This window comes from Thamnophis elegans, chromosome 3 (genome assembly GCF_009769535.1).
Source record: "Thamnophis elegans isolate rThaEle1 chromosome 3, rThaEle1.pri, whole genome shotgun sequence".
NCBI classification, from domain to species: Eukaryota; Metazoa; Chordata; class Lepidosauria; order Squamata; family Colubridae; genus Thamnophis; species Thamnophis elegans.
In genome coordinates, this window is record NC_045543.1 from 45593239 (window position 1) to 45616833 (window position 23595).

General features: G+C 36.1%; 1 protein-coding gene across 4 annotated transcripts in view; it reads right to left on the reverse strand.

The window, feature by feature from the left end:
• The window catches only part of TDRD7 (tudor domain containing 7), a 35257-nt gene that overhangs the window by 5352 nt on the left and 6310 nt on the right, over window positions 1–23595 (reverse strand). Inside the window, exons 1-13 of one of the 4 annotated variants that reach the window (XM_032213482.1) lie at window positions 22377–22684; window positions 19559–19771; window positions 17837–17978; window positions 16702–16909; window positions 12845–12930; window positions 11683–11900; window positions 9456–10027; window positions 5476–5662; window positions 4162–4273; window positions 2571–2773; window positions 2344–2478; window positions 1735–1815; window positions 529–663 (exon numbers count right to left, since the gene is read on the reverse strand). In XM_032213482.1, coding sequence (XP_032069373.1) covers window positions 529–663; window positions 1735–1815; window positions 2344–2478; window positions 2571–2773; window positions 4162–4273; window positions 5476–5662; window positions 9456–10027; window positions 11683–11900; window positions 12845–12930; window positions 16702–16909; window positions 17837–17978; window positions 19559–19765 — 2286 coding nt within the window. In that variant the 5' untranslated portion in view covers window positions 19766–19771; window positions 22377–22684. Of the gene's footprint in view, window positions 1–528; window positions 664–1734; window positions 1819–2343; window positions 2479–2570; window positions 2774–4161; window positions 4274–5475; window positions 5663–9455; window positions 10028–11682; window positions 11901–12844; window positions 12931–16701; window positions 16910–17836; window positions 17979–19558; window positions 19772–22013; window positions 22144–22376; window positions 22685–23595 lie in introns of those variants that run through there. The other 3 variants (XM_032213478.1, XM_032213481.1, XM_032213480.1) reach the window with 3 other exon arrangements.

The window sequence follows — 23595 nt, forward strand, 5'->3', positions numbered from 1 at the left end:
CCTGTATTTGAGCTGTTCGGGGCTTCCGCGCATGGAGCGTACGCTGCCTGCGTGACACTCCGCCGAGCAGCTGAAGTGCCGCGGAGGCGTTGCAGATAGTAAGTACGCATGCACTCACTGTGTTCGTTCATGTGGTGGACGCCGGGCCCGTTGGACAGTACCGGTTGCAATGGGATCAGGAACCCACCACTGTTACAGAGTCAGCAGATTGTTCCAACAATCTGGTTCCTCATTTTACCAATGTCAGAAGAATGGAAGGCTGAGTCAACCTTGAGCCGATGAGACTCGAACTGCCAAACTGCTGGCAGTCAGCAGAATTAGCTGCAAGTAATACATTCTAACCACTGCGCCACCTCAGCTCTAAAATAATGCAAATGACCATCGGTCTGCAAGGAATATAAACCCTTCCTTCCTCAACAAGCTTCTTGGATGAAAAACAAAAGGTCTTCAAAGAAAAACAAGAAAGTCGTTGCCTCTTGAAAAAGCACCTTTGGTCTCTTGAGAATTAGTAAAGAGAGATTCTCATACCTGAGGTGGTAGTGCAATGATTTCTCGCAGGAATATTGAGGGAATCTCTCTCAGCTCCAATACTTTTACAGATGCCACTGTTCCGGTATCCATAAACCGAACATCAAGAGTCCGACTACTGTGTACACTTATTATCTGGTGGGTGGGAGTAATATCAAAATATAAGACTATTTAATATGCAGAAAAATAAGTCGCATTCTAAGCTTGATAAATCACTAATAATGGTTACGGCCAGAACTTCATTTAAGCTGTCAGACACTGAAGAACTTGCCAACCATTGACTGTTAGCTATCAACCCACCTACAACTACAGCAATCTGAATTGTAGGGCAGTGTGCTGCTCCTTCAATTTCCTTAATGTTCGTTTCTGAGACGCAAACAATTGTCCTAGATTAGATTTTGGAACCTAGTGGCACTTAAGACATGTTGAACTGCAGCTCCCATAATTCCTAATTAAGATGCCAAATTATGCTGGTCTTTTTTTTAACTCTGGTGGGAAGCTGTAGTTTAGAAGCATATGTTTGCCATATTGCTTCCCGAGCAAAAGATAGGAATTTTCTTTTACTATTTCACTGGTGGGACTAACTTTTATTCATTTGTTTCTTTAATAGTACAAGAAAAGAAGCAATGTTCCATCTCACAATGATGTCAGAATTTGGTTCCACCTCAAATTGGCCCAGAAGAATGAAATAGTTAACAAAACAAACTGTTTTGTTTGTTTTGATCACTGTTAATTTTAGAAAGAGCCAGTATAGTCATACTCTACTTTATTATCAAGGCTGCAGCTGTGGAGATGGTTAATAATATTAAATATCTGGGGGTGTTATTTAGGATCCTGCTTATAAGCGCTATAAGCTTAGAGCTCCCACACACACTGACTTCACAGTCTGTTTCTGTTGTTCAATTCTAGACTGTGATGTTTCTTTGTTTCGCGCGCGTGTGTGTGTATGCGTAATAGTTATCTTTTGAGAACTGAATGCAATGAAATTTCATTTTAATGTACGCTGATTAGTGTATACTTAAACTGACAATAAAGATTCTATTCTATTCTATTCTATATAATTTAACTTATAGGCAAGTAAGGAAACACCACTTATTCTTAAACTAATATTCAGTTATGCAACCCACTTAGAAGATATTAGAGCATAAACCCTCCAATTTTTAGAAAAGGTTTTTCTGATATGCTTGTCAGTATTATATTACTTACCTCCACTCTAGCCCATTTTCCTTTGTAGTTAAGCAAGCAGATCATGCCACAAAAAGGTAATACTATAGAATATCCTGTTGCCTGCTGGAATAGATTTGAAATCAGATTATGTGGTGATAGTGGTTACCATGAAATGGTAGGATGAGTTCATAGTACTTACATAAATTGCTCAGACCCTTAGTATTTACTTGTAATTCATTAACAAATACCACACAAATGGTTGAGTTATCTTATTTCCATTCCAGAAAACCAAAATATTAAAGCATTGCCAACAAGCCTGGGGCAATCACCATTATTAACTATCCAAAATGAATGTTGAATATAATGCAAAAACATTCAGCAGCCACAGTCTCACAGTATTCAAAGATCAAGGGATTTCTATGTTAAATAAATATACTTCCTTCAGCATAGGACATTTATTTTAGCATTGCAAACCTATTATAGCTCGATAACAAGTATATTTAATTGCTTTAAAAAAAAAAACCTACCCTACACCAGTCTGCAAAAATGAGTGACCAATAGCTTCTAAATTCTTTACTTGTTTATAAGAGAGTTACTAGCAACTGCCCTGGAAATCTTTTAAGACAAGTCAATGTTAAAGATACTTACCCTGTGGTGGAAATAGTTCTCCAGTTTCTGCAAAATTTCAAAGAGTCTGGTCAGGCCCTTCGATGGCACTTGACAATATAAAGTTCCATCTGAGCAAACATTGGTTACCCGGACATCTTTATACACTGCATCTACCTACAATGAAAAGTACGTAAGATGTTGAATGCCTCTACAAGTTAAAAACTTCTTTGTTTTATTAAAGTGTTATAAAAAAGTGAAGACAGTACCTGAAGATGGAGCTCAAGTGATTTATCCTGCAGTACCTTCAGACAAGTGGCATTAATGTTGATATCATCATCTCCTGATGTGTCATACAGAATAATACAGGGAACATCACTTTTTTCTAGTATTTCAACAGCAAATATTTTGCCACAAGTTTGAGATTCCACCATTTTTACCAAGGTTGGATCATCATCAAAGGCCTCCAAACCTATGGAAAGATAATCAAATATATATATAATAAGGATTACAAACTAGAGCTTTTGTACTTCAAAGTGGTTTTAGGACTGTTAATGCTTAACATAAGGATTGTACTACAACAATGAAAAGAATTCCACTTATTTTTCCTTTTGCCCACTTATTGTGCTTTCTTCATTTTTTAAGGGAAGCGCTACACGTATTAAAAAAAGCTTGCAGCTCCCAGTGTTGCAAAGACAAGATCAATACCTGCTGAAATCTAAAAAAACTAGAAAGGTGAGCAAAATCATAGGCTTCTTAAACTGATTTTTTAAATTTCCTCCTTGAATGGTGAAGGGACCATAAAAACCACTATGGGAAACTTACCGTATTTTTCGGAGTATAAGACGCACCAAGGTTTTGAAGAAGTAAATTTTAAAAAACCTTTTTTTTTGCACTCTGCAAACCTTGTGAAAACAGGCCTGTTTTTCGCCAAAAAAAGGGGGCATGAATAGCCCTTAGGAGGCTTGTAGAGTGCTGCTGGGGTTGGAGGGGGGAGCAAAATTGAGCAAAAAACGGCCAGGTTTTTGCTCATTTCTGCCCTCCCCAGCCCCCAGGAGCTCTCTGAAAGACTCCTACAAGCTATGCACAGCCATTTTGGTGAAGGGGCGGGGTTTCGGGTGGCAAAAAATGCTGTATTCAGTGTATAAGATGCACCCAGATTTTCAGCCTCTTTTTTGAGGGAAAAATATGCGTCTTATACTATGAAAAATACGGTAGTTAAAGAAACCAGATTTTTTTAATGGGGAATTCTTCCACAGTATTCACAATTGTTTATATTTATCAAACATCAATAGGGTTTCTATAAAGTTGAACTGTCTTAAGAATTACAACATGAATTTTATTTCATTCTAGGATTGTAATTTAATGTTACTATTGTCTAGATTGCTTGCAAACATTATTCAACTATTTTTCTAATCAAAAGGGATCAGCAAATGGACAGTGCTGTTACCAACTGAGATACTAAGCAACATTTATACTATAGAGTGCCACCAATATCATGAAAAGTATTAAAGTCAAAGTCTAACTCATGTCAGCTAGAAACAATGGCTCTGCCATTTTCTTATGTGCAAAATGAATGTAATGGCATGGTTCCATACTAAGGTGGAATGAAATTCTGGAAAGTTTTAAACACATTATCAAATAAAAACCTTTTTAGCTCAGATGAATGCTTTTATTATACAGTTTTAAAAAATAAATTTAATCACAAAAAGAGGTCTGCCTTGATCTCAACTTGACTTCAGAGAAAACCAGCCATAAGGTCAGCCCACTCATTGTGTCAACTCTAAGAGTACAAGAATACTCTAGGAATACTATGCAAACAGCATTTTTACCTATGGAAAAGAAAAAGGCACATCTTACCAGCTAGTTTACATTTGGAAGCCTGGAATGGCAATTTATAGAACTGCTTGGCTAATTTGTACACTCTGGAATTTTCAATGATTTCATTAAAACCATAATCAACGTAGCATACCTAGAAACACATCAAAGTAAGAGATAATCAGGAATCTTAATTAGTCACAATACAGTTCTTTGCACTTTCGCTGGGATTTGCCTTTCAAATGTGGCTATAACTCCCATTATCTTCAGCCAGCACATCAATTGGCTGTTCAAGCTGCAAGCATGCCAATAACAACCCAACTGCTTTACAACCATGAGAAGCTATTTAATAAAAGGTGTCAAGTTTTCAGGAGAGGGTAGTGTGTGTTTGTTTGTTTTTGTCTTGCAGTTTCTATAGTCTTCTTTCCTTCCAGAAAAATTGAAATATTCAGGGATTATTTTGAAGTATACTAATTCTAAAATATGCTTTAACACCATGCTGAGATCAATCCATGCCACTGGAAATATTAAGCTATAAGATATGCAACCACGTTGTTCATATAGAGCATTATTTCTGTTCACAAGAAAGTTTTAAAATAGTCTATTTGTGGGCAAGAGATTTTAGGTACAAATGGGATTGAAGATTATGACTCCTTTCCCTTTCTTCCTTATGCCAAGGACCATACACAGAACAGGAAAATCTAAATTTATTATACATGTGCTTTCCTACATGCTTACCCCTACTTCCAACCAGGAGAAAGGGACTGCTAGGAAGCAGGAAAACTGCTAAGTGCAGTTCTCAATATGTAGAAGCCATGCTGTCAGGAACTAGTGGGATGGTGAAGAGCCACTATGATGTAGTGGTGAAGGTAATGGACTAGAACTGAAGTTCCAACCATGGAAACTCATTGGAGGACTATAGCCTAATTACATTCTCAGACCAACTTAGTCCACATATTGTGGGGCAAAAAGAGAGGAGGGAGTAACACAAATACCACCTTCAGGTTCTGAATGCAAGACAGCTATATAAGTGTAATGAACAAAGAACCCATATCCCAAGAATTACAATTTCCCCACAGGTGAAATACTGGTATAATAAGCAGTAAAAGACAAAAACTATTTCAGAAGCAGAGATTTTAGCAGTAAGGCAAGGACAAACAATTCTATTGCTATACCTATGGCTGACTTAATTCTCTGGTTGCCTTAATAGAATTTTACCAAATTCTTTGATTGGATATTTTTAATCATATGGTCAGAAATATATGCTATAACAATAAACGAACTGATTAGAATGAAATTCTAACATTTCAGCATCCATTGTTGATACAATTTTCAATAGACACTTTTTGCACTTGCCTTTATTCTATTGCCCTCTGTTGAAATAATTTGTGCTCGCAGCCAAGCATCTTCTTCTGCAAGTGCAGCAACAACTTGTCCAACTTTAGGAGACTGGATTTGCAAAACTGAGGCATTCCGACTATACCAATCTTTCATCTCTTCTTCCATGGATTCCTGGGCACCAGAATAGTTTGCGCCCACGTACCTATGGATTTCAGTTGGACACGACTACTTAGTATAAATCAGTAACTATGAACAATCGGAGCAGTTGAAGAGCTAATACAGGTAGTCTTTGACTTACAACCATTCATTTAGTGATCAAGGTTTTACACTGGCACTGATGAAAGTGACTTATGACTGTCAGAGCTTCTCCGCAAGTCACATGATGAAAATGTGCGTGTTTGACATATTTACAATGGTGGCAGGGTCCCAGGGTCATGTAATCACCATCTGTAACCTTCCCAGCCAGCTTCCAACAAGCAAAATCAATGGGGGAAGCTGGATTTGCTGAATGACTATGGGATTCACTTAACAACTACAATGATTTGCTTAACAGCTGTGGCAAAACTGTTGTAAAATTGGGTGTGACTCACTCAACAACTGCCTTGCTTAGCAACAGAAATTCTGGTCCCAATTGTGGTTGTATGTTGAGGACTACCTGTATTCTAAAGTTAATGCAACCGAACTTTGGAATCATAGTGTTTACTATGCTTTTTATTACATGAGTTCTTAAATACATTGATTTTTAAATTAAAACAGTATCTAATCCCAAAATATACTTAAAACAAAAATACCTTCATTTTTTTATATATACTCTTTTGGAATGGGAGAATCCAACACAAGATGCTTCAGTGTAATAAAATACACTGAAGATTAATAAAAATACAAATTACATGTTATGTACAGTGCTTTTAGTATTTAGCAGAGGTTCTCGGTTATCCAAGCCTTTTGTTTGTAGAGAAAGTGACTTTCGAAAGTACATAATGTAATCTACTACCAGAAATTAGAAATAAAATGGCAGAGATTTCAGCAGAGGTGTAACAGAGTAGAGCATTCAGGGAAACAGTGAGTCATTTAAATCTAACTTACTTAAAACAAATCCTAGAGAAAAAGGTGGTTGGGTGAACTTTTAAAACCAGTTGCAAAAAGAGAGATACCTAATGCATCCAATTGGAATTCATATTTAGATGTTACTTGAAACAAAGACCTTGTTTGTATGTATGTACGTATTAATTACATTTAAATAGCCACTCATCTCACAAAATACAGCTTACTACACCCGATGCTTGCTGTAATGCTAAGGGAATTGAAAAAAATCTTAGCAAGGAAAGAAAGATCTACAGCATCAGATGTACCATTACTTGTGGATGGAGGCAATTTATTACCAATGAAGAAGAAAGCACAGCATCAAAATAGCACAAACCCAAAGATAAATTATATGCATGGCTTGGAGAGATAGGTATCACTGAATCAGTTACAAAAGGAGTAAATCAGGAGTATATTTCCAAAGAGGAAAACAAAAGGAGTCTGACAGGATAGGCAGCAAGAAATGCTGACAGATGAACCCATAGACATAGAGGAAGCATTCGATCTGTTGCACTTTGATTCTTTGCTGAAATTGTGGCAGCCTGGTGACAAAGCTTAAAGGTTGTTTGATTTTTTGTTTTGCTTTGTTTTCAGTTTTTAAAATGCCAGAGCATTTAAAACAATTGGGTTATTTATATAATCCATGGACCAATATATAATTATTTTCAGATTTGGGGATTTATGATAGTCAAATGAAATAACATTTCAATTTGCGTATTGTATAGTAAAATATATATTACTGCTGAATCTGTTAGTATGCTTCTCTTTATATATTTTATTATCTGCTTTAAACAGATAATATTGGACTACTGGAATAAGATTATAGAAATGTTAATAAATTAAATGTAGCAGGATAATTGTTACACACACACACACACAGAGATACATACATACATACATACATACATACATACATACATACATATCTGAACAGATTCAGAGAGATCAGACAGAAATATGGCTATTATTACTAAATCATTTCCAATGAAATATATATAATATTTTATATTTGAATGAATGCATTGTTTGAAATCCTTGAATGCTATAAATACAAGTTTACACAGGAGTTTCAAGTTTATGTTCTTCTGAATATGTCTGATTGATTTCATATACTCTCAGTGATCACCCAAATGGTAGTAATTCAGGATAATCACAGTTTATGTTTTTATGTTCTTAGCCTTTAATAGATCCCACAATTTGTTGAGGGGTATGTTTCTGGTATGAGAGTGTCTTTATGAACTACCTCCCCCAATAAAGACATACATGTAACACAGTATCATCTGGAATGTTCATCAGTTACTAAAAGCAATAAATTAGCATGTACAGGGGACACCTTTACCTAACATTAAAAAAAAGCTTGCTTCACTGTATTGTCAGGTTACCTAGTTTAATAATCAATTGGTTTGAACTTCATCTTACCAACAGCAAGTATCTGTGGAACATTTGGGCCATTTATATCTGCTGAAACTTTGAAAAGGGAAGTACTCCCCCCATTCAAGAGTGTTAAAAAACTAGGAGTCAGCGTGGACTCAAAACTCAAGTGGTAATTATGGCCAAAAAGATCTTCACAGATTCAGATTGAAAGGTCTTTGAAATGGTCATCTGAGAACTTGACTACTGCAATGTGCTCTCTTTGGGGCTGCCCTTGAAGACCACACAGAAGCTTTAACTGATCTAAAGTGTAGCAGTGTATTTTAATTAAACTGTCCTTTTTCTTTAACTGAATAAAATCTAGGTCAAAACTATATTAATATGTTCACATATTAGTAGTATACCATTAGAAATAAACCAGAATACTAATATATTAGCATATTATTATACGAAGGTAGGTAGGTAGGTAGGTAAGTAGGAAGATATATACAGACACAATACACAGATATATACAATACGCACACATCATTCAATACAAAATATAGTTTAAAATTATACCAATACAGTAGTATAATAAAACTTGTAGGCAAAAATAGTCTAGTAGGAAATCATGATTTTACAGAATAGATTTCCTAAATTTATGTCTATTTGTGACTTGCTGATTCAATCTCAGAATATTGTTCTCTTCCTCTTTCTTTCACATTCAAATGTAACTTTTAATTTAGCATTTAAAGCAGATCTAGTTTTCAAATCAAAACGTGGGCTTTAACATTAAATGGATTTTATTCAACAAATTCAGCCCCAATTTTACTCCTATTTCAGATTTATTGTTACTGTTGAATCAATTTAGAGAGGAAGTATCTTGTCAGAATTTTAACATGATTATTCTGGAGAAAATTTGTAGTTAAAATTTAATGGACTGTGCCCAGTAAGATTGTGTATGCTTCAAAAACCTACTGACCTCATGACAGTAATAAAGGTTTATATATATTTCAAAAATAATACACAAATGTTTTAGATTTCATGTTTTTTTTTTAAGTTTTCATCTGAACTTGAAAAAAATATGCTGCTGCTGTAATGAACTGAATTACAGTGGCATTTTTTTTAAAAAAAACCAATTTTAAAACAGTTTGGGTGAAAAGAGAGGCTGCTTTATCTAGCAGGAAATAAATTCAGCTTTCATGAAGTCTGAAGTGCTTTTTCCAATTTTTTAAAAACATGTTTAGTTTGAAGACTTAAGAGAACAGAAATTCTAGGATACTGCAAATTTTTCCTGATACTACAAAAAATTATTAGATTTGTATCCCACCCTTTTTATAAATAACTCAAGGTAGCAAAAGTATCGAATACTCCTGTGCCCTGTTTGTCCACAACTCCTCTGGGAAGTGGGCTGCGCTGAGAATCTGTGACTGGCCCAAAGCCACCCAGCTGGCTTTCATGTCTAAGGCAGGATTAGACCTCAGTCTCCTGGTCTCTGACCAGTACTTTGACCAACAACTCTATGCACCAGAGAAATGTCAAAGAGAGGTTTATAAACATACCTAACGACAACATCATTTGTAGAATATAGGTCCACTACCAACACAGATGGTGATATTTCTTCTGGGATAATTAAAGGAGGTATAGGAATGTGTTCAAAATCATCCCCTTGGGAGTCCTGCTTTGCTTTAGTAGACTGGTGCTCGACTGGTTTCTGTATGCTTTCGCACGTGGAATTCTTAGCAATAATATTCAGGTCCTTTCCTGGCTGCTGTTTTGGTTTTGCATAGAGAATTGCCTTTTTTGGATTTTCAGAAATGGTACTGACCGTACATACATCTGAAAGCGAGCCAAGATTGTCCAAAACATTCTGAGGCAACACTGCTTTGTATGTGTCTTCATATACTTTTGGGAGTGCATTAGCCCAAAGACCACTGGAATATTTTGTCAAGATGGCTGCGATATTTTGCTTGAAGTCTCTGTGGACAGTAGCAGTTTTAGTTTCCACACTCTGTTTCAGTAAAGGAGGCGGAGGCTTTCTTTCTTGGCTTGAAACGCCCTTTCCTGGGTGATGCATTTTCCCAGGAGGGTAGAGAATTATATCTCTTTGGCCACCGGAAGATACCTTCTCTGCCTTTGAAAAAACAGAAGAGGCAGCTATTTAAAAAATCGCATTTGAGTAAAATATTCAAGGTCAATGCTACATAAGCTCATTCAAAATCTATATATCTGCAAGACCATCTTCTTCCTTTCAAAACAGGAAGAGAAATCTCCTCCCTCATGGTCCCCAACACCTGGAATGCCATCTGCAGATAGCCCAGAGTTGTTGGGCCTTCTCAGTTACTGTTCCCTTCTCTGGAACAGTATTACTCTAGATATCCAATATGCATGCTCTTTTGTAAAACTGTTAGAGAATTATTGTAATTTTAATGATCTCAGCAACATTTTGGTGTATGTGGGAATGTATTTGTTCTCCTCCTGAAAGGTAAGACTTTACACCCATTATGCTTTCCCCAATAACTAAATAATTTTGATATCGTATTTTTTTTCAATTTACTATTGTTTAGAGGTCTAACACGCTAAACCTTGGAGCAGCATATAAGCCTAATATATAAACTTGTGAGAAAAGACTGTCCAGATTTTGGAAGAAATACTTACCTCTTTTGCTTATGTTCAGGTAAATCTTTCCAACCCAAATCACTTTAATTGGCTGAATCTCCCATTTTTTATAGCTATGGCAATTTATTACAACCATGGTCCCTAAAGTTACTAGACTGCAACTCTCATAGTTACCAATTGATGTATTCAAATGTCATTCTGTCTAGGAATTTGGGAAATCAAAGACAATACATCTGGGACCTTCAGGCAATGGGAATCAGACCAAGGTATCACTGATTTTTAATGGGCATTTAATGGGCATTTTAAAAATGGGTTAATCCTGTAAACAAACATTTGGAAATTAGTTTAGGTTTAAACTTATTTAAACATAAAATAAATTGGGAAAAGTCTCAGTGGACTATGCATGTGAGAATGCAATCTTTAACTTACAATTGATAATGCAAGACTGTACATTTCAAGACAAATATAGCATGTTCCCATCTACAAGTGCATGTTCTTTATGTTGCTAGGTATGTCCCCTTTTAATCCAAGCCTAGCTAGAAACACAACCTAAAATAATTTGTTTTTTAATCTATATTGCCCTTTGATCTGCAAAGTTAATGCTGCCCAGGGATACCAATTTTCTGCTCTCCCTTTGATTACATGCAGATATATTAAATGACAATGTTTAAGGTGGCAATTCTTTCTAAATCCATTTCAAAGAATTTCTATTGAATCATGTCTGATTTACCTCGGAGCAAACATACAAAAAGATTTTATCTGAGTAGTCATTTTGTTTGTTAAAAAATGTTCATAATTTGAGTATTAAGAACTCTGGTGAGCTCAGGTGAGAGGCATACACAGAAGGACATCAGATACAGAAGTTCAACTGATGGTTTTGCTAAGATACTGTACAGTGATACTTCTAGGATTCTAAAACATGAGATTGACAGCTATAAATTCATCAGGAAGCCCTCAACAACAATTTTATTCAGAATGGAATTCTATATATTCCTATAGACAAGCTTCAACATTTTAATAATCCTAATAAGATTTTTACAAACTGATTTTAAATTCTGATTTCCAAATAAACCATCCTAAAGATTTTTATTTAAAAATTTTAAACCTACATTCAAATCAGAAAATTAGTCTACAAATAATTTTATCTTCTATGATAAAGTTAGCACCTACCACACAAACATGTGGCCAGTATTCAAATTGTGTCAGCAAAGTTGTATTAAATTCTTCATCATATGCCTCTCTGTACAAGTGTGGTATCTTCGATAACCATATTCCATTTTTGAATTGATTTATGATGTCCTTTATTCTTTTCTGAATCTCATTTAAATCAGTATTTGAGTTGCGAGGGGGCACTGGTTGTGTTAATTGTCTTGGTTCTTTTACATTTTCTGCAAAAGGAAATACATGTTCTTGAATAAATTTAGTTTGAAAGTAACAATAACTATTAATAGTATATAGTATGTTTTATTTAATAAGCCACAATTAAACCATCACACAAGTATTGTAGCAATTAGATTTTCTTTGTGAGGGGGGATGATTCAGAAATCTTTAAACTCAGTAACTGCAACTTAAAAAAATTAAAAACATACATAAATATTCAAATAATCACAGATAATGAATTTTCTTTCACCTCTGAAGGTACTCCTACAAAGCACCATTATATTGCAAGCTTTAAAGCAAAGTTGGCTGTTGATGTTTGCTTATAGATCCATTAATAGACAGTCAATTGTCATAATAATTGCATCTTCCTTGCCATAGCATAATTCCTTTTTTTAAGTGCTAAGAGGAATGAATGTGTTGGCGCTGCTGAATTACTTCAGGTATGCTTCCCCTACAATTCTGTTTTGAAGTTAAGTTCATTATTCTAAACATGTAAAGGTAACAGAAAGTAGGGGAATGTATAAATACTACCAATCAATGCAAATACAAATTCCAAATTGATCATAGAACAATGAAAAGGGAATGCCTAACTGAATGCTTTATTTCACCTGCAAGACTTTTGGGTCACAATTTAGATTGTGAAAGTACATTCAGTTTGATACATTAACACACACTCATCTGTACTCATAGATAAAAGGGCTTAATTTTATTTTTTTATAAAATTTGGAAAGCTACAGGTGATAATATAGAATTCCTCTGCCTTAGGATATTGCATGAATCTAGTAATTGTGATGAGCCATGGATGAGAATAATGTATAAACTTTTGTTTGCCCATCTAACTCAGAACTGTAGTCTTAGAGAACTTGCCATCAGCAGATACCTTATTTTGGATATATCAAGTTAACTGGATAAAACATGAATGAGAACTACATGTGGACCTCTAATAACATACCGTTGATGTCCAAAGGCACATTTCTTGTCAAATAAACTTGAAGCTCTTTTTGAAATCTTGGTGGAACCACAAGCCTTCTCTCAGGCCTAAAAAGTGAAGACTCAGATTTTCATTTTTTTAAATATTGCAGGTAAACAATCAATATACCATACAGACTCTATACCTGCATTCTTGTTTTCAGGTGCTGTGGCTGTTACCTTACTACATGAAATAGAGCTATTTTATTCCATGCAAGTTATGCTGAACAACTGAAAGTAAACTCTTTTCAATAGGAAATCCACATAAATTGGTGTTTAAACAAACATATAACCAGATGAATATACCTAAACAAACTGGGCAAAACAAATTAAAAATTAGGTATCAGGCTCAGCTACAGGAAACCAAAACAAAGAATTCAGCATGAATTATGAAAGCTGATTATTTTCTGTGCTGTTTTCTGTAAAACTGCTCATGAGGGAAGTTAAAATTTCTGCCAATCTGTTTTCAGTTCTGAAACTTTTCTGCAAGATCAACCACCACAGAATCCTCTATCTTTGCAGACCTCACTGGCTTCCATCATCAGAGAATGTGACAGTTTGTTGGGCTGTCAGGAAAAGATTTTCATGAATTTCCTTACCCTTGTATGGTACAGTGACTAAACAACGCACAGAAAATAAGGCAAGAAAACTCTGTTGCTTATCTTTGCAGAAACAGAGCTATCCTAAAAACCAGCAACTCCAACCTCTAGTAAATTAGGGGGGGAAACTGGAAAGGGCGGGTTGTGGCCATTGGCAGAACATTATACAGTTGTTAAGTGAATTTTGCCCCATTTTATGAACTTTTTTACTAAAGGTATTAAGTGAATCACTCCAATTGTTAAGTTAGTAACACAGTTGTAAAATGAATCTCGCTTCCCCATTGACTTTGCTTGTCAGAAGATTACAAAAGGTGATTACATGACCCCAGGAAAGTTACTCATTGCAACCGTAAAAAACATGAGCCAATTTATACACTGGCAAACAATAGCTAAAAATATCAGGTCTATCATAGTTGGGCAGTATTTGAGGGATCCTGAGCTACTATTCAGTCTCTCAATCTTCGGGAATATTACAGAAAGTAGTTAATATTGAACGATCTATTATTTTGAAAATATAAGGGCTAGCATTTTTAAAAATATATCACGTAATGCAAGTCTCATCCATATAACCATAGAATTTCATATTTTCATAAATGGGGTAATTATTGTTATTTCCATTGGCCCTATAATTCTTGGTTTAACCTAGAATTTACAAAGCACTTAGCAGAAAATACTTCAATTCAATGCAAATCTGCAACTGAGTAATATTTATTAGGTTCAATTAAAACTATCAATTTTGTGTTCAATTTCAGTTTGTCCCAATATCCCCCAAACTGTTTTTTCCCTTCGCAGGATCTAATACAGATATTTTATAATCAATTTAAATCACTTGTTCTCTCGTGCATATCATCCTAAAACTGGGACTATATTTGGCCTTTGGGTATCAACTTTTTTTCTTCTACTTAATTCTCACTTTTGCTCAATATAGTGCTTGATGGAGTGTTCTGGAGAAGTTCAGAATTTTTTCATGAACAACGTATCTTGTTCTTTTAAGTTTGTTGTACAGCAAAGTATTTTATTATAGGCTGCTTCCCAATTCTACTGTAGATAGATTTCCTTCCCCTACTAAAAGCCTATTCCCCAGTCATTTCAGGCAAGATGGGAAAGAGAATATCTAGATTTATAGTTGCTAATTGTCCACAGCTATCTTTGTGTTTATATGTGAAAAATGGGAAATAATGGACTAACCTAGTATGGAAAGCAGAGTATATTTTTAACAGAGGTGTATGGAATATTTTGTATTTGATACATGGTGTTCCATGTTTTCTTACATAATTCCTCTTCTTCTGTATTAAAAACAGGCATGTTGGTGCAGTGGTTAGAATGCAGTACTGCAGGCTAACTCACTGTTCACTCCAGGAGTTTGACCCTGACTGACTCAAGGTTGACTCAGCCTTCCATCCTTCCATAAAATGAGGACATCAGATTGTTGGGGGCAATATGCTGACTCTGTAAACATTTAGAGTTGGCTGTAAAGCACTGTGAAGCTGTATATAAGTCTAAGTGCTATTGCTATTTCTATTCATGTCTAAATCACAATGAATTTAGGAGATACACTCTCCACCTAAATTAACTCCTTTGTAAAGGAATGAAGAGCTGACTTGGAGAAGTTATGACAGAGACTTTAAAGGAGGAAGAAATCTGTTGTTAAGAAGGAACTTGAACAAGAGATTACAGAGTTCAGGAATAGAAGGAAGCATGACAAAAACCCCAAAGTACTCTGCCTTGATTTTAATGTATGATGTACAGTGATCCGAGATAAACCTAGAGGCTTTTAAAATTCTACTAGTGTACCCTACAACAATAAACTAACATTCTTATAATTATTATGGTGTTTGTTTCTTGATCTGGCCCACCTCAAAGGGCTGATTCTCTCAACTAAAAGGACTGACAATAGTACTAATATATTAGTTTGAAAGCACCATTTTCCTAAAAGCGTAATAGGAGGATTAACAAGGCAATATGAACTAGTCTGAAAAATCCAGTCACAACAGTCCTTGCTGGTCTATCTGTATCATTATTTGATGATCTACAACAGCAGCAAACAATACATGGAGAAGTGATGGCACAGCAGCTGAGTTTGTCAATTTTGATTTTTTAGAATGTGAAAGGGGGAAGGGGACAATACTACTAGATCACTAAATATCTAGAATAAAGCTCATCTCTTTTCCTTATAATTGAATCTGCAGAATTACAAAATAGGACGTAACAGTTCATTTTTGTCTAACTTTAAAAATGGACTATTGCCCATTTTGATATCACAGTATTATTTTAGCTATATGGATATTATTTTACATTCTTCAATACAGATTATTCAAGCAGTAAAACAACTAAAGGAAATTGGTACAGTTTTACCTTCAGTAAAGCTAAGGATAACTAGCATATTAAGTTTCTCTTAATATTGTAGAAAGAATCCCCAGAAGCTAAAGATCTTATATAAACTAGGAAATTCCTCTGCTTTTCCACATTTATTTCTTCACTATGTATGTCTAATATTAATGTCTGTTCATTTCTCTGATGGAGATATATAAAGAAAGTGAAAAGTGGAGCAATTCATACATTACACTAAAACATTGCCATCAGAACGAACATACTTGATTACTTGGGTTCAAGATTGTCACCTGTGTAGCAACTGATTTAAAGCTTTATTTATGCTACGGTGTAGTGTTAACTAACATTTTAGAAAGTATTTCATTAATCATTATCAAAGAAAATATTGTGAAGCAATCCTCCATGACAATATTTATCCCAGACAAAAAAAAATCAGAAAAAGCCTGCTTATACAATTTCTCTTCTCTAGATTCTTACATTATACAGATCTTCCTCTTCCTCCTTTAGCTAGCATTTTTCAAGTATTTCCCCATCACAGAAACATAGAAAATTGATAGCAGAAAAAGACTTGGTGGTCCATGCAGTCTGCCCTTTGGATTTATTTTTTGTTACTTTTAATCAATTTAATTACTTTAATTATTATTTTTATATTTGTTTTATTTTATTTTTAATTTTTGTCCAATGATGAACGTTTGTTTATACTAAGCATGTTTGAACTAATTGTTTTCTGACTTTCTCATCTCCAGGGTAAAACAATGGAGGCTATTGGTCTATAATTCCTATAATGCTTTCACTTATTGTTGAAGTTTATATTTGGAATACCTGCTTTTACCATTAAATAGCAATTTCATCTTAAGGATACCCATAGTTCTAAAATATCATTTCAACAACCATTGACAAGTTTTCTAACCTGTTCACCATGGTCACATGTCCTTGTATTAAAACTTCATTAGGCATAGCCGTCCTAAATTCAGGGGATAAAGGATATGATGCAAGGTTCATACTAGGATTCACAACTGTATGGTTTCCCTTGCCTCTCAGCAGTGGGACTGTACCCCTCGTAGCCTCTTCTGAAAAACGCATGAACCCAGGTTTTCTCAGAGTGTCCTTTGGTTTGCCTAAAATACAACAAAATAGACATAACATCCTAATCCTCATTTTCTATTTACCTATGACTAAGCAGTATTTCTGTAGAAGTTATGTCTTTACCTGAAACTGAGAATCTGATAAGAAAGCATATTTTACATAAACAATTGGTATCTAAATGTATAATTAGTTTTAATGTTACTAGCTTATATCAGAATTCTTCCAGGTAAATCTCTCTCTCTCTATCTCTCTCTCTCTCTCTCTCCCTCTCTCTCTCTCTCTCTCCCTCTCTCTCCCTCCCTCCCTCCCTCCCTCTCATATACACACACACACACAATGAGTATTCAACAGGCTACAAAGGGCAAGTCCAAGTAACACAATGATGTCACTGAATCAGCAAAGTTGAAGCACTTTGACCCGTGTGTATGTGTGTGTCACTGTCCCACAGAAATAAACATCCAATATAATCTTTAATTTGCTTTGGAAAAAGTAACATTTGAATGTTTTGAAAAATGCCAATTTGTCACAGAAGTTTAGCATGGACAAAAACTCCTGGACAGGCCAGGAGTGCATGCAATCCATGAGCTTATAGGATAGTCATTTTAAAATTGTTAAATTTTAAAGTTGTTTAGGAAATCTGCATTTTAGAATATAACCAAATACTGAAGAATTCACTTTTGTATCAACTTAGTGAATTATGAATTTATAAATATCATGGGATTATGAAATTAGAGGTTGAATTACATAATATATTATGGCATAATAGGCATAGTTCCTTTTCTTTCCAACATTAGCAACTTTACCATGCAGCTGTGAGGGGCGCTGTGAGGAACTGTCCAAGCATAAGTACTGTTCACTGCAGTCAGCAGAAATGCCACTAGAAAAGCTCTGCATAATTAGCAAGTAGCTGATTCATTCAGTGTGCTCTAAGCATGGTGTTTTGCAACTGACAAGCTTACCTATTGAGGCGAGGGGGGTTGTATTTTTCAGCCTCATCTGGCAATTCACTTGCCGTTTTGATTTTTTTTTGGAAGTTCTCTGGCAGGCTACAAGCTTAGCAATTCTTGCAGTCTCCTGGCAAACAACAGCATGGCAAGTTACCTATGTCGGGTGGAAAGAAACATAGATGGATTATGTATTAATAACTTTATATATTCCTAATTATGGGAGATACTTTTTTGTATACTTTATGAAGCCATTTCAAACTCTCTTTGCATTGGCTCGGATTGTGCTAAAAAGTAAACTTAGTTTACATCTACACATCTGCCACAACTCTACAGATTATGGTAATGTTAGTTTTCAGAGCAGAAAATATGGGACACTCTTAGGTACTATATTATGCTCTACAGTGCCATTTAGAAACATTATGCTCAGCATATAAATCAAACAAGATCAAACAAGTATTGGTGCTTTTTTTTTAAAAAATGGCAATCAGATGGGTTACATTTGAGAGATCGGCATGGATGTTGTCTTTTTGTTTCTGTATGGGAATTTTTTGTGACTCACAAAATCCAGTATTGTACTAACTTTTTAGTCTATCATGAAGCCCTGCAAACAAAGTTTCTGAGGCTGCAAGAGCTGCTGGGGGCTACAAAGAGAGAGGGAGATGAATTTGTGATGAAATCAAAGAGCTGGCATGAAACTCATTGGCTACTTTGGATTGGGCAGCAATTCCCCCCTCTGAAGTTGGTATACAAGCTGGGCTCTTCCTGGCCTCACAACTTCTGCTAGAAGAGTAGGTGTGGGGGAAAAAAGACTTTGCATAATTTCATCTGGTGCACATTTTGCACCCTTTTTCTAGATCAGTCCTTCAGTCAATCGTGTCCTAGTCAACTTGTGGCTTCATTCCTGTAATGTGCTCTACTTGGGGTTGTCTTTTAATAGCAAAGGAGGTTTTAACATATCCAGAATATGATTGTGTGGGCAGCAATAGGCATGCCTCAGTATGCTTATGTAAAATTTCTGGTTTGTGAGCTACAGTGGTTGCTCATTTTTTTTTCTTGGTGGCATTCAAGGGATTGGTTGCTGTCTATAAAGCCCCATCAAGCGCAGTACCTGGTTACTTGAGGGATTGTCTCCCACAATAATCTGCGCAGCCAATTTGATTCTGCAGGGTTGGCATGCTCCTGAGTGTCTTTGATTAAATAATGTCCTATATCAGAACTAAGGGAGCACACCTTCTCTGTAGCAGAACCTTGATAGAAGGTCTAACCAATATCTAGATGGCCTACACTCTTCTGTTATTTAGAAGAGCCATGAAGACCTGGCTCTTCACCCAGGCCTGTGGCAAGGGAGAGTGCACTTGCCATTTTTAATATTTTATTAATTTTATTGTAATGTGATTGCTAGGAATGACCCAAAGCCACTGAGTCAGGCAGCATGTAAGTTTAATATGTTATTACCTTTAAAACATGTAGATTTCCTCACATTTTGGGGGCAGTGCTCAAAAGATTTAAATGGATCTTTGTATATTTATTACAAATAAATATAAAGACTATATACTGTTATCCCACGTGAACTATTCAAGGACAGTCACTAAAGTGATAAGTATGTACAAATATCTGGATATAGGCTTTGCTTTGTGTTAAAATAATCACTATACAACTCTTAACAAGTTTCCATTTGTGGAATGTTTACAATTATTGCACGTATAGCTTAATTATAAAGAAAGGATATCTCACCTCACCACTTTTGCTAATTTCAATTCTAACAACTCCAGGAATGCTCTTCAGATATCCCTCTAATGTAGCATGTCCCAGCTGCTTGAAAGGAATCCAATCTCCAGTTAAAGATTTATATTCCCCTTGCAAATGGGAAAAGGGCACTCCAGTTTTATGAGACTGGAGAACAGCTCGAAGCATTTTTGCTACTAGATCTGCTTCCTGCATCTTTACCTGCAATAGAAAAACACTTGAATTTTACATGGAAAATTGGCAGGCGTTATGAGTTTGAAGCATTAATATGCAAGCAATTCAATGGTAGTATTTTCAGAATTTAGAACTAAATATCCCATCATACTAGGAAAATGGGTTAATTATTTCGTAATGACAAAGCACCTGAGAATAAAAATATTGTGCAGGACTGTTGAAAAGAATCCTGCATATATCAGCTTCCGAAGGGGGAAAAATATAACAAATGAAAGCAATAATAGTTTTCAGAAAACACAGAATATCCATGCTTAGAAGCATTTTCCCCCTAGGAAAAATATATATGAAATAAAATTTACATTTTTTGAAGCATGACACAAAAATGTCTTCCTTAAATAGCCAATAGATATTGTTTATCTTGTTGGGGGAGAACCATAAATCAAACCTTTAATCTTCTTAACACAGGTGCAGTAAACTTTTTCTTCTACTCCTAGTCAAATTTCCCCCCTTTTATAAAATTGCATTCATGTGCATACACCATAAAGGAGTATATAAACTATGGCACTCTTCTAAAATCAGTTCCTATAACAGGAAGTTGAGAGCTCTTCCCTCAAGTATTGTATGGGTATTATGAGCCATGTTATCATTACATTATTCTATCTTCTTGAATGGAGTACACAAAATATAAGAAATAACTAAAATAGCCAGACAATAAACAATTATTGGAATAGTCCATTTATTTTAAAAAAAAGTTTGACTTGGGGAAAATTATAAGATACGCATTAGAGAATTAGTAGGCATTTTATTTGATAGTCAATTGAAAAGCAGAAAAAAGTGCTTCTGCATTCCAACAAATGCTACCAGCTTTCAGTGCATTTCTGCAGCCAGTCGTCCTATCTATTGTTATTATATCAACTCCACTTTTACGCGTGTCAGCAAGAAAGTTTTCTTTACTGCTCTTTTTAAATATAGAATATCCTCAAAAATAACTTCCTCATGTCCACATGCAGAAGAATTTGGCACATCTAAATGTTAAAGTATGAGATAACGTCCATTGTTTATTTGACACATTCAGTTCATCTCCATATGAAATGCTGAATCATGACCAAATCCAGTACTGTAGTTAACTTTAAATTTTAGGGGAAAATTCCAATTTCACAAGTACTTTGATCCATTAACCGAAGGTTTAAGACTGAACAAATTGCTTTAAAAAACAAGCAAATGCTTTTAGTTAATTTGACTCCATGTTGCAAGGAGAAAGAAATGAAAACTCATAATTCAGAAGCTCTTTGTACCCAATGGCAAAAGGGATAACAAACAAGGAATTATTACTATATGTCACATAATAGTAAGTCAAGATACTGTTAACACCGTCAGCTATATAAAAGGTAGTAATTCTAAATGAATTTGCAAGATGAATCCAATCTAAAAGCTCAGCCACCCATCTGCAAGACTATTGATATTTCCTAACACAAACTTGACAAAATAAAATCATCAAATCTCAGTGTGGCCTGTGGTCTTGCTTATCAGACAAAATAATAAATGCTGACACAAGTCAATGGCAAAAACTATCCAAGGATTGTCAGTCATCCTTACAGGACACTATTAGGCTTTTTCTTACAGATTTCAATTCACATTTATGTTACACATCTTTGCGCCTTTAACAATAACACTAAGCATCAGTTTCTTAATCCCTCCTTGGAAATATGAATAAAAATAAGCTCCACACATCATTCTTTGCAACAACAACAACAAAAAAGTCAAAGCAATGAAACTGGAAAAAGACACAGGTGGAAAGTTTTTTTAAAACAACTTGGGATCATGGCATGAAGGAAACAATAAGTAAAGCTAAAAGTGATCCTTAGCAGCAGCAGCAATAAACATGTTCTCATCTCTCCCTCCCTCCTTTCCCCACAGTACCAATGATTGCAATTAAATAGAAATGGCAGAGATAAGAAACGGATAAGGAAAAAGTTAGGAGTATTTACGCTAATAATTATTTTGAACACGGATATATAAAGTATAAAGCGGGAAATACGACTTCAGCAACAGAATGGTCAATGCCTGGCTGGCATACACTACCTGACTCTGCTGTTCAAATCTTCAAATCTCCAAAACTTTAACCTTAAACTGTCTACCCTGGACCTCACCCCATTCCTAAGAGGTCTGTAAGGGGAGCGCATAAACCCACCATCGCGCCTACCGTCCCTGTCTTACTGCCCCCATTTATTCGTACCCATTTCATTCATCCTCATGTTTATTCTTATACCTATTATCTTGTAAACGATTGTCAAATCGAATCAAATCACATAATCAATCAAATAAATAATCCAACCTCCGGTATTTTAAGTCTCGGGGATTCCTCCTAATAGTGTCACGCACGAACGCCCGTGTGTTCTCAGGGGAATCCGGAGGAGGGAGAGTAAATATTTACTCCTACCCGGGGTAGGGCTATTTGAGCCGGGTAAACACTAGACACCGTCGTAGCGATTTTTCATTTAAAAGAAAAAAAGAGGGGGGGAAAGCTGTACTTCGGCCGGCTCAGGTAGAGCCCCCACCGCGGCAGTCGTCCTCCTGCAGAAAACGGCCCTTCCCTGAGCTAAGGGGGCAAGGAGCTGCGGCTTCGGCTCACCGAATTCCTAGGACTACCCCGAACGGTCCCAATTCGGCGCGGAGAGGGCGGCTCCCGCTCGCAATCCCCCTTTCCCTCGGCGCTTTGGCTTCCCGTGGCCTGAACGCCGGGTCGGATCACTAGAAGGCCACTTCCCCGCTTCTCAGAGGCGGCTTCTATGCCGGCGACCGCAGGACCCTCCTCCACCTCCCCCAACTTCTCCCTCAGCTTCGAAATGACGACGCCTCCCCACTCGGCAAAAAAAAAAAAAGAACCGAATGTTGAAGGCACAGAGAGAGAAAAAGAGAGAGGGGCAACGTATGAAGCGCCCGCGCCTGCGCTCTAGCCCTGGCTCCACCGACCGAACCACGCCCTCGACCTCCAACACGTGAAGGCCGCCAATAGGATTAGGGCCTTTTTAGTAGGCGGTTTGTAGTTGATTAGCTGTATCTAGGTGATCTTCCCCAATCGGGCGTATTCCTTACACCCTGCTTAAGTTGGGAGTGTGCTTTTCTGTTTATGAATATTTACTTCATTTGAGCTCCAAGTTAATTTCTGGACACTCAGAAAGCACACGGAATATGAATTTTGAGGGCTTTGATGGGATGTAAGATGCTTCCCCCCCCCCCCCGTTAAAAAGAAGACTCCACAACTTCACAGTATCCCCATAGTCACGTGATCAAAATTTAAGCACTTGACAACTAGCATGAATTTATGATGGTTGTAGCGTGATGGTTGCCAGAGTCATTTGATCTCTATTTGCAACTTTCTCTGCTGATTTCCAATAAGCAAAGTCAATGGATTTGCTTAATGATGTAGTAAGGTAGCAGAAATAACCCAGAAGGCATGTACAGAAAAATTAATAAACACGCAGCCAGGAGCCATAGCCAGAGAAAGCCACACTCGTAGCCAGGAAAAGGTTACACTCAGTCACAAAAGAAACATGAGATAATAGGATTAGGAAGTTGGGGAAAAACCCGAATCTAGCAATGACCAGTCAGAATAACAAAAACACAAAATCCAATTCCAACATAAAACAAACATCATGACTATTTACATAGAGCAGACACCTTTGTATAAGCGCCCAAACAGGAAAACACCCTCCTCGTATCTTATGATAGGATTAGCCCAAGGACAAGACATCTGATGAACGAAATCCGAAGACAAGAGAATCAAGAGCAATCATCTGGAATAAAAAGAACTTTATAAAATCCGAATTTACACAATAGCCTGAAGCAAG